The following is a 12,391-nucleotide window of genomic DNA, read 5'->3' as shown; positions in this document are numbered from 1 at the left end:
TCCATAACCCTTTCATAAGTGTGCATGAGATTTTCCACTTTTTGTAAGCTACTGTACATACTGAATGGTTATTCAAAAACTCCTTCATAATCCTAGTAAATGATATTTGAATGTCCTGCTCTTGTTGACCTCGAATGCTTTTGTAATGTATCTGTTTACTGTTTACAAAATATCAGGCACTAGCCAAGCAAATGGAATATAGTAGAAAGGGAAGACTGTTAGATATTTGTATATACTTACAGACACTCTCAGCGACGATACAGGACATGCTCAGGCAGGTTTCCACCCCCACCCACTGAGTGAATAGTTGGTATTCCCTTATATGGGGTAAAGTAAGGGAGTGCACTTAGTGACAGTGTTGAGGTGGGACTAAATTCCCCCTCTTGGGTTGAGGTGAGACTAAATTCCCCCTCATATGAGAAAGCTGTCCACATAGACATGTCACTTTCTATATCCATACCCTTGATTCAGTTTGTCTCAATCATGCCAGTGTGTGGAAAAGAGAGGACAGTCATACGGAGAGGGAGGAAGTTGAAGCCAATCTCACCTTCTGAAGTAGGCATCTGAATATAACCAACATGCATATCAGTAAATGCGAGTTTGCACATACATTTACATGTTGATGTGTATCCATAAAACAACAAATGTTGTGTAAGCACTGAAAAATTGGTAGGTGAAGCTGTACAGAATAGTGTGATTAACAGAATATCAGACTGTGACTGGAGAGACCTATGTTCAGATCCCTGCTTAGCCTCAGAAGTCTTGATTGGATGGCCTTGGGCTAGTCATATGTTCTCAGTTCAACCTGTCTCACAGAGATCTTGTGAGAATAAAAGTGAGACCCACCTGCTCCACCTTATAGTCCTTAGAGGTAGAGTAGAATTAAAATTGTAATAAATAAAGCATAAATGATTGTACTGACATCAAGGATCTGATCAGCATATGCCAGTCAGTCTTATTTCCTCTAATAGATCTCTCAGGACTTCAGCTGTGTGTACTAACTGAGTTGTCATTAACCACTTCAATACCTTATGTAGCTTTTTTTACAGCTGTAATTTTCTTATTGATTAAATACTTTGTTTCAAACCTCCGAATGTGCAGTCCTTGATGATCCACCCTCTTTATGGTGGTTCAATTTTGAGTCTTAAACTAGGAGTTCACACTTGCTGGTTCCTTCTGTGACTCTCACTGTTATGATAAAGTTAAAAAAATTCTCTCATGATTTACAAAGTTTGGTTTTTTCCACCTTTAGATTAAATTTGTAGATCCTAAAATGAAGAATTGTGCTACACTGGCAGGTACAGGAGAAGTAGGCAATGTCATTGGTCCCAACTTCACCTCATCAACTTTTAATGAACCCGGAGGCCTGTGTGTTGAAGAGGGAGGGTGTTTGCTGTATGTCGCAGACACAAACAATCATCAAATTAAAGTGCTAGATTTAGAAACTCAAATCGTTTCACTGGTAAGTCACCGTTATAAAACTTTATATGGTATTTTATACTCAGAATAAATTATCTGAGCTGTGTCTTCTTTCATCGTCTCTCCTAATGCAACTGTCTGGATGGCATGAAACATAGCTGATGTATGTGTTGCTTGCAGTAAATGCATTCCTATGATGTTTTATAATGGTCTGGCAAACAGAACAGCATTTGTGTTGAGGATATCCTGTTAGGCTTAAAATAAATGTTCCATCTGTTTGAGAGGCTGGAAAGGACACTGGTGCAGTTAAAATGAGCAGAGCTACTCAGAAACTTTACTATTAGCTTGATATGGAGACCAAGCCCCTGCATAGTGTATTTGCTCCATTACCTTGATCCCCCGCCTGCCCCCCCACCCAGTAAGTGAGGTTGAGTAAAGTGCTAATTGTACAATCCAGAGAGAGCCTACTCTGGATGGAGATCTGCTCCCCATGAAGGATTTGGTGTGCAGCTTTGGGGCACTGTTAGAGCCATATCTGCAGGTGGATACACAGATTGTATCTTCAGTGTGTCTTTACCTACCTTTGCTTGGTTTGCTATAGCTCAAGAAGTGTGATCTGACCCCAGTGATGCATGTTCTTGCCACTTGCAGGCTCAGTTACTATAATGTAGTAATTGCCCTTGAAAGCAGTTCAAAAATTTCATTAGTCCAATATGCAGTGCCAGGGTTGCTTGCTGGAGTAGACTGTAGGCAGCATATGACTCCAGTACTGGACAATCTTCAGTGGCTGCCTTTTCACTTCCAGTCTCGATTCAAAGTGATAGGCCCTTTACAGCCTAGGATCTGGACATTCTGGACCACCTGCGTCCATACAGTCCTGTTTGGACGCTAGATTCTGCATTTCAGGCCCTTGTCTCTGTTCCGTTGTCTCTTGAGGCAAGGCAGAGGACCATGAAGGATAAATCCTTTTTAGTGGTTGCTAAGGTTGCTCACAGGGATGGACAAAAATGTGCTGCCCCTTTAACAGAGACTTATTGTGTGGAAAGGGGCAGCTGAAACTTTTCATGGCATGAAGGTAAATAACATCCCATCGACCTTCTATTAAAGGGGCAGGACATTCTTTACTCCGGGCAGCTGGCAACCCTAATGTTTGCTTCCTAGGTTTGGAATCCCCCCCCCCCCCGGTTCCCTTTGTCTGGCAGCTTTACATATTTTTTTTTAAATGGTGTGTTGCTCATGCATTTTTGTTTTTTGTTTGTTTGTGCACCTGGCTGTATTTGAAGTTTCAGTTGGTCGCTGCTCATGGGTTTAAATATTGTTACTGTGCTGCTTTTATTTTAAAATTTTGATTATATTTTATTTTTAAACCTGCCTGATAATTTTCTGGTTTTCATATAGTTGGTGGGTGATGTTTTTTTAATGATTATATTCTGATTATTGTTTGGGTTTTTTATTGTTACTGTCTCATGCACTGTGGTGGAGAGGCATTTTAAATAAATAAAAAAGAGAGCTCCACAATTTATGAGCAGCCACTGAGAAAGATTTCACCCAGGTCCCTGCTAGACAAATCTGTGGCAGTGTGGGCTCCTATACTAGAAGCCCCTTGGAGGAACTCATATGGGTGGAGATAGTCTTCCAACCGAAGCTGCTTAGGGTTTTAAAAGTCAAAACTGTCACTTTGAATTTAGCTCAGAAATCCACTGGGTGCCAGTGCAGTTGGTACAACATTGGTTTAGTATGCTTATTGCAGTAAGTTCCACTTAATATTCTGACTACTGCATATTGGACCATCTTCAAAGGCATCAGCCACATTACAGTTGTCTAGTCTGAAAGTTACCAGCATACATAATTTTTACCCAACCTATAGCACTTCCATATTATCTGGATTGAGTTTCAGTTCAGCCCCAGATACTGGTTTAGCACATTCACTGTCTTCTTGAAATTAAGTGGTAAGGAAAGATAGAGCGGAGCACTGTCTGCATGTTGATGGTAACACACCCCAAATCTCCAGATGACCTCCCTCCAGAAATTTCTTGCAGATGTTAAACAATATAAGAGACAAGAGGGAATGCTGCAGAAGTCATAGGCCAAGGGGCGGGGGGGGGAGTACCCAAAATTCATATTCTGAGTCAAAGAATGATGAACTTTAGCAAAATCATAATGGCTTAAGGCTCATCACTTCTGACAATTCACAATGTAGCATTGTGATGCACTGTATTACACAGTGGCACACAATATTATTCTACACAGGAGCATGAAGCCAAGAATATGTATGCCCACTTTTGAAAGCCGATTTGATAATTTACTGAAATGTGAACACTTTTGTGAAATGCAGCTCCTGTTTTGGCTAGTACTAATTAAAACTGCACAGTAAATTAATTAGTAAATAGTATGAAAAAAATTCAAACCCTTATTATAAATCATCAAACAGCAATAGAATCAGAAAGTTAAAGATTAAAAAATGTTTGTTTTATGAACCATCTGCAATTACATAAGTCATGTATGACAAGCCTTCCTGAGAATGCTCTTTTATACCTGGAACACTGCTACTGAAAAGTCCCTTCTGTGTGCAGTACATTGAGTAGAAGTAATCCAGAGCAAACAGGATTTATTTTGTAGCTCCTCACACTGGAGGAAAAGGAGTTCATACAAAAGGAGGAGGATTACAGCTACAGCATTTTAAAATTCAGAGGATGTTACACTGTTTGTATTTTAAGAATGCTTTTAATAGAATATGAGCAAATGACACTGTTCCTTGACTTGAGTCAATATTATAGCCAACTTCAGACTTTGGCTGTGTTTTATAAAGCAAAATAATTCAAAGGAAAAATGTAATCATGAGAATCATGTTCAGTACCCAAGCACTGGGTGGCTGCCACTTCCTTAGTAAAAGTAAATGTATTTTTAAACAAAATCTAATATCCCTCTTAAATGTCATCCACCATATGAATAATATGCATTTAGGGGAGGAAACATGGTTCAGTGGTAGAGAATATGCTGTGCATGCAAAGGTCCCAGGTTCAATTTCTGGCATGTTCAGTCAGAGGAACTCTGGTATCAGGTGTCGAAAGACCTTCTTCCTCCTGAAACCCTGAAGAATAGCCAGTATTGAGTTAGATGGGCCATTGGTTTCACTCCATATAAGGCAGCTTCATAATCACCAGCTCACTTTAATTGAAATTCCACAGTTGCCAAAAGTTCAGTGAAATACCCCAACGACAGAGGAGAAATTGAAAAGTTAAGTCACATAACACTACAAACATTTTCAACATCTAGAACAAATAGTAGATCCTTTATCCTAAGCAGTTAGATTTAAGAACTATTTGAGCTGAGTATCTATTTAGACTACAAAGCGTCTGCATCTAAACAAGTCAAAACTGCCAAGAGAAGTAATACTTGTCTATTCTTTGTTTGGGATGAAAGCTGACGAATACACTGGAAAAGTCTGAACTGTGCCAGATTCTAGAAACTCAGATTTCCATAATAGTAAATTGTAGCAATATCTTTTGTTTGAAATGTGTGATGTATGTATTTTTAAAATGTTTAAAAAATGAGTGACTGATTCAATGGAACACTTCACCTTAGGACGTTTTGTGTGTTTGTTCCCACGTGTTGCTCAACCAGTATAGGATTTGATATGGCAAAAACTGATCTGTAACTCTTATTTCTCAAGCTCCTTGTGCACATGCATGTGTTGCCTATAGGAAAGCCCGTATGAACAAGATCTTTCCTGTTTCTGGTGGTGTTAAGGAGGGACTGCTGTGTATAGGATCCATTGAAGGAAGCTGCCCATAACATTTGGGGGTGAATGGGAGGCTTATATTTGGCAAGATTTCTGTGTTCATGAGGGAAAGTCTTAAAAATTTTGGATAGGCTGAAGAATTATGATTAATTACACTGAACAGACAAAACATTTAACTAAGGTTCTCATCAGTACAGATGTACTAACTTTGGTTGTTTCATATAAAAGTCGGTAGGCCTACATGTACAGAGGAGGCTTGTATTTCAAACAGAAGAAGCCTAAAATGTCTAATTATCACATTAATTTTGTTCTTTCATGCTTCCAAATGAAAAAAATATATATTTTCAGATTAATATGCAGTTTCTTTCAAAACAAACATTCCTTTTTATTTCTTTGATAGCTACCTCTTGTGAATGCAGAAACAGTAGAAACTGTAGATGGTCCAGTTGTGCAAAAGGGTGCTACGGCAAGATTGCCAAAGCTGCCTAAATCTGCTCCAAATGTTCAGCTACCTTTATTGGCTGTAAGCCCTGGCCAGGTACTTCAGTTCATGTTAAAACTCAGCCTTCCTCCAAATACCAAGCTGACTGAAGAAGCACCTAGTTCGTGGTTTCTTACATCAGAAGGTAAAGAACTCCTATTAAGAATGTACATACTTAAGTAAATTTTTGCAAAATTCTGTTAGCATCCCAAGGTGATTGTCACAGTAAATTGATTTGATAGTAAGCTACATCCTACATCAGCATTGAATACATGATGATCCGATAATCTCCAAACACTTACCAGTGTCTACAGAATCAGAAACTGACTGAGTTTATATAGCAGTTATTGACTGGTTTCTCACCCAGAGGCAGGGTTGGCATTCCTAAAATTCAGCTGCGGCTACAGCTCTGTCATCATCACACATGTTTGCATTTAAATGGAAATTCCTGTCATTTTGTACGCCGCCATCATTATTATTATCAACATCATTGGCACGGTTAATGGTTGTTGTTTGCATTTACGCTGTATTTTAATGTATTTATTGTTTTAATGTTGTTAGCCGCCTTCAGCCAGCTCTGTGGCAAGGCGGGATATAAATAGAAATAATAAATAAATAAATTTTGTAATCAGAATCCATGTACCCTGGTTTTGCCTTCTAAATTAATTGGAGGCATAATATTTGCAGGCTGGTCCTGAGTATGTGTTCTCAGAAGTAAACCCTGCTGATTTCAGCATCCTTTGCTTACCAAAACAGTTTTATAATTGAATATTCATACTATAAAGAAAATACAGCATACTGGTGTAACAACCTCTCCCCTCAATATTGATAGAACCCTTTTGTTTTCCAGGTAGTGAGTGGTTGCTTTATGAACAAAACTTATCTGGAGAAATTGAGGACATTACCAGACAACCTGCAATCTCATTCCAGATCCCCATGAGTTGCCTATCTGCTGAAGCTGTACTGTCAATCAAAGTGTGCCTCTATTACTGTAGCAAGGACAGCAGTGCCTGTATAATGAAAGGAATCTCATTCAACCAGCCTTTACATATAGTTAATGCTAACCAAGGCAGCACAGCTCCAGTTGAGCTGACATATGCATTTTAATTGAACCAAAGCTAAGGAACAAGCTGCACTCTTAATTTGTACTGCTTAATGGTTTTTAACCCCAGAAGAAGTATTAAAGGGTGGTGGTGGTACTTCTGGTCTTCCAGAAAAGTGTTACAGTAATTCAGGTATGGAATTCACTTCACCTAGAAAGCCTAAAGTATCTCCAGTATGCTTGATCATATGAAATAGAAAATCTCGTGCTGAATCATGAAACTAATTTTAGCCTTTGTTTCTTTATAATAAAAGCAATAAATCTAAAAAGGGTTGGGATCAAGTGGTAATCTTGAGCAAGAATGTTAAAGAGTTCATTTTTGGAGGTTCAGTCTTATTGATTTAACATATTACATTTGTTTGTGATCAAACCTGTTTTGGGCTAAACACAAACCCTAAATGTATTTTATGCCTTCTGTTTGACTAAATTATTGAAATACTGATGCTTTTGTTTCTCTGATTTATGAACATTCATTTTTCTCATCATAAGATGAGGTATTTAGAAATGAGTGTGGAATGAACCTAAAATGAGTATAGGCTTATTTTGGTAAGAGCTTTTATTTATGCCTTATATGAAAATCACATTTCTGTGCAAGGTCCAGAAATAATTATTAACAGAGCTGATTGCATTATGAGATAGGAAACACATCTATATAATGGCATTCTATATCTGTTTTTCTAATTGCTGTGCCCATTCATATATCTTGTTGAAGCTTCAAAAATTAATGGCTTAAGGCTGAAGTTACATGACCTGATGGGAGCTTTCTTTAAAAAAATTGGCAGTACTGTGAGAGAATCACAAAGACATTAACCATGCTTTGCGTCAGCGCCAGAACTTATTAAAGTTATTATTAAATCACGACAGACCTTACTAAAATACTTTCTTTAGCTTCATTGTACTCTATAAAAAACATTTGAGTTCAACAGTGTTATTTAGATGTGTGCGTTACTGGGAAGGTGTCACAAAAGAGTATGTGTTCTTCTCATTGAGCTTATACTTGGATAAGTTATTCCAAGTGCCCTCGAAATGGTTATTTACAGAAATTGCTGGTTGCAGGAACTCATGAACCAAAGTGGAATTAAATGGATTTGCCTTTTGTATTTGTTTGAATATGATCACCATCAATCAAGAAAATGTCAGTGAACAAATGCATTTTTGAAAATACATACTTTACAAACAGCACATTTTAAGAAACACTTATGCATATGACAGTACCACAGCAACACGCCTGTGTAAAAGCTAATCACATTCATGTTTGTGTTAGTTTTTAATAACCTTTGAGCAGAACTTGTTCATGGATATCCCACCTTGGTGGCCCTGTTTGGGCTAAAAGGCAAGATATACATTTTGCAAATAAATCCCAATACCTGGGAACAAGCAGCTCAGGTTATTGGGTGAAGACTTTTCCTTTTCTACCTAAAATGTTCCTGAAAAATTATCAAATGTTTCTCTTTGAAGGGGGGACCATATGGTGTTGTATGGCTTTTCCTTCCTCCTTAAGATCACTTGCCAGCATAGCTGGGAGTTAAGAAGTCACTTGAATACCAAAAACAACAGTTTTCTTGCCAGAGCTGTCTACAGTTTGAATATTTCAGCAGCCTTTTATCTTTCAGGCCAGGCTTCTAAACTCCTTTAAGTTCATGCATATGACAAACAAAAAAAATGAATTCCATGTCTATTAGCTATTTTTGAACGAGTTTTTAAACATGGGCACACCTTTTACATAGTAAGGAAGAAACAAGAGAGAAGCAAAGCCAATCTAAAAGGTTACTTCTCCCTCCTTATCCTTGACCACCTTATGTTTAAACCACCTTAGTTAAAATCATTTTTATTGAAAAGTAATAGATCCAACATGGCAGCATTTGAAGTATAGACTTGCTGGTACTTGGGTTTCTTTCCAATTAATTAGCAAAAGACTTTATTGTGGGACCAAATAGTTTTCTCCCATCTTTTGTACAGATTGCTTTCATTAACATGGAAGCCAATAAAGATAGGTGATAATTTGTAACAGCAGTTGCATTCCATAAAAATGCTAGAAGTTGCATCATCATTTGTTTTGTCTCATTTCCATTTCCTTTGTCGGTCTGGAAAATCTACCTTCGTGTAGTAGAACAGATAACTCTGTGGACCTAGCAATGCAATCCTGCATTATGTTGTTGCTAGCTAGTACAAAAACCGTTTCTATAGATCTTCTTTTATCTTGGATTCTACTACATACCAGTTTGCAACTGGTGGGGGGCGGTTTGTGAAAAGACCAAAAACAGATTGCGAGGATTTAAGGCTATAATGATCCTAAATATTTGTAATATAAAACAAATGTTAGAAGAAACAAATTAGTTGAAGTCCTAGATATGGATGAGAGGCCAGGACAATCCTTGCTGGATCAGAGCAAGAATCTATTTAGTCTGCAACCTGTTCCAAAGCTGATTTCTCTGGGATACCTAAAACTACAACATGGAGGCAACAACCTTATCTTGGTAACATACAGCACAATGCCTGTGACAATGGAAATTCAATTTAGCTGGCACTGCTAATATCTGTTGACAGATATGGCATCCATATTATGTCTCTGAATTTAGTAAATTATCAGTCTGTCTTGACTGTCCAATCACTTTCACTGGATTACAGTAACACTATGAAAAGGAATAGGGGTGCTTTGATTTTAACCAATAACAGCCTCATAAGGTAAGACAGGAACATAGAAAGCTGAGCAGCTAAACAAAAGAATAATGTACATCTATTTATTACAGAGTGCATAGTAAATATAGATTAAAAACAGATAAAATGTGGTTTTCAAGTTATCACATTAATCACAACTGTTTTGAAAATGCAGATTGGATAGTGTCAAGAAACCCAACTTGGGTTCTTCTAAGCCACTGCCTCACAGACCACTCATGGGTCCCCGAGGTAATATGCACACAAGAAGACCAAAGCCTTTAAAAGTATATACACAGGTTTATTGAACAAACAAAACTAAGAATACTGCTAGGCAACACCCAGCACAATCCTAAAGTACGCTTTCCTGGGAGCAACTCTATTGAAAAGACCATAGTAGAATTCAGAGTAGACCTTCTTAGGATTCCTCTCAAAGTCTTTACAATCAGTTAGTAAAAAGCACAATATAAGTGAACTTTCTGACACTTTAGTACCTGTCAATCTGCACCATTCAAAATAGCAGATTCCAGGCTAGAAACCTATACATCTGTCCCATGTAGGGTTACCAAGTACCTACCTACGAACTGGGGGGGGGGACACATGCTTCCCCGTCGGAAGATTCTTGCTTGTAACACAGGCGCTGCACTATTCCGTCACCCAGACGTGACGTAGGCACGTAGCTGGGCGACGCTCTGGTAATGGGACTGGAAACTCGATGGTACCATCGAGTTTCCAGCCCCACTGCTAGAGCGTCGCCCGGCTACGTTCCTACATCACGTCTGGGTGACGGAATAGTGCAGCACCTGCGTTTTCCCCGCGGGAATGGTCCTGCGAAGAACTATATATCCCCCACCGAATCAAGGTAAGTACTTGGAAGCCCTGGTCCCATGGGATAAAAAGTTAGCATAGCATCTCCTTTATCTAAGGCCCAATTATAGTTTCCTGCTTCATCTCTGGAATCCAATCAAAGCACTTATTCACTGGAACCCTCCAAGATGTGATGCAACTTGCTCTTGGCTCCCCCCTCTCATCTAGTTACTGAACTGAGCGCAGATTTCTTCACTTAGCCAATTACTGCCTTCTGATATCAGGCCTTGAAAGAGATACAGATGGTATATCTATAAGAAGGCTAATTATAAAGATCTGCAAGCTGAAGCAGACCCCACTATTATCCATGTTAACCCTAGGGTGCTTTGCCTCACAGATAGTCCATCCAAAGGTTCTCCAAAGTTGTTGTTTGTTGTAGTGGTGGTTGTAATTTCAAGTCCTGGTAATCTGAAAGCATACCAACACTGTGTGTGTCACTGTACTGTGTTTTCTTTCCATTTTAGCTTGTTATATACAATTGCCCTTTCCGTTAAAAAAGCTGAATACATGGATCCTAAAGAGATCTTTAGAGTATCATAAAGGGTACCAAAAAAGGTAGCCCTAATCATTTAGAGTGTTGTGCATGTTTTGCTTTTACGTTTAAGTCTAGTTATAATTTAGATATGTAATGTAATTAACTATAAAATTAACTATAAATATAGTTTGAAAGGACTACTCCCAAGTAAATTGTAGTACAGAAGAGGAGACTGAACCCAGTGCTTATTTTTCTACTGGCAAAAAAGCACGTTCCCTCCGCCTACTGCAGATTCCTACATCACGCCTAGTGCTGCTTCCAGGGTATCCCTGGAAACATCACTACCCAAGGGTAGTGTTTCTGGTGATGTAATGAGCTGCAGTGGAAGGAGAGAAGTGGGAAAGTTTGTTCTGTTCCTGGAATTTTGAGTGGTGTTAAAAGTACCTGGACTTTGTCAGATAAGTGACTTAGAAATTATACTGTCGTTTCAGTGCAACACTAAGCAAACTAAAAGTGTTGGTTTGGCTTTAATGGTCCTCCTAGCCTCCCATTAAACTAGGGGGACCTGGTTTCAAATACACTTGTTGGGTGCCTCGATTCAGATAATTCTAGAACTTTTGTATTTTATACTAGCAAATTCAGAAAGCTGCAAATTATGTAAGGTGAAAAAAATTGAATCTCAAAATAAACATCATGAACTGTTCTCTTTTCTGTAATTGATTTGTTTTCTTGTAGCAGTCTTTTTCATATTTATTCTGATATACAATTTTTTCTTCTTGACAAAATACCAAATATAATTTAAATTTGAAAGAATGAAATTGAATTGTGTGTGAGAGATATGTTGCCAACCTGTCACATTTTGACCTCTAATGCTGAGAGTGTGTTTAACATTTATTTATTTATTTACTAGCCTGCTACCTGTGCTTCACTACGGTATTTAAGTTCTGTGAATCCTGTTATAATACTGATGATGTGAAATTTGAAATGTGACATTTGTTGTAGGAATTCTAACAGAGAAGATTGTAGAGTAAGAAATTAAAGGAGACATACGTACTTTTCTTTTTCTCTACTGACGGACCTCTCTCTAGACCACATTGGTGGTTCTGCCCTGAGGTGCTACGATCACCAGGCTGCTTGATGAGCTGGAGCAGACCACATAGAACTGTCCATTTAAGAAGCAGTCATGTGTTAAGTCAACTCCTTCTACCTTCCACAAAAATGATGGCCTCTCCACTTGTGTTCCTGGATTGTTTTGCTCATATGGAGACTGTGTTGTTCTGAGCACCTCAGGGTAATGTTGCTGGTACTTGGCCTGTGCAGCTCAGTGCACTGCAGGAGTACTATGTGCAAATGTCTTTGCCGCATTCCTAAATTGCCTCCTCCTTGTAGCGGTGGTGTATCGGGCCCGATGTTTGCCAGGAGCTTTATTGGGGGCAGTAAGAGGTGAGAGGTGTGAGGGGGAGTTGGTGTGAGGGAGTGGTGATGTGGTGGACATTTCTTCAGGTTCATGAGGGAGGCGGACATCGAAATGGCTCCTAGAAATGTCCTTTACTATCTCCCCATAAACATTCATACCCTGGCCCTGCTCCTACACCTGACAGACACTGGCCTGTCTGGTGTTGGGGGGGATTGTATTTAAAGGCATCGGGG

At 38.8% G+C, this 12,391-nt stretch overlaps 1 protein-coding gene across 1 annotated transcript in view; it reads left to right on the top strand.

Moving 5' to 3' along the window:
- Positions 1–7,132, top strand: part of NHLRC2 (NHL repeat containing 2) — a 55,909-nt gene extending 48,777 nt beyond the window's left edge. Inside the window, exons 9-11 of the mRNA XM_015425532.1 lie at positions 1,253–1,462; positions 5,562–5,787; positions 6,493–7,132. Coding sequence (XP_015281018.1) covers positions 1,253–1,462; positions 5,562–5,787; positions 6,493–6,749 — 693 coding nt within the window. The 3' untranslated portion in view covers positions 6,750–7,132. The remainder of the gene's footprint in view (positions 1–1,252; positions 1,463–5,561; positions 5,788–6,492) is intronic.
- The last annotated feature ends 5,259 nt before the right edge of the window (positions 7,133–12,391 follow it).

This window comes from Gekko japonicus, unplaced genomic scaffold (genome assembly GCF_001447785.1).
Source record: "Gekko japonicus isolate JY-2015 unplaced genomic scaffold, Gekko_japonicus_V1.1 scaffold633, whole genome shotgun sequence".
Lineage (NCBI taxonomy): Eukaryota > Metazoa > Chordata > Lepidosauria > Squamata > Gekkonidae > Gekko > Gekko japonicus.
The sequence above is the reverse complement of the archived record's forward strand: the minus strand, read 5'-3'. Positions and strand labels throughout refer to the sequence as shown.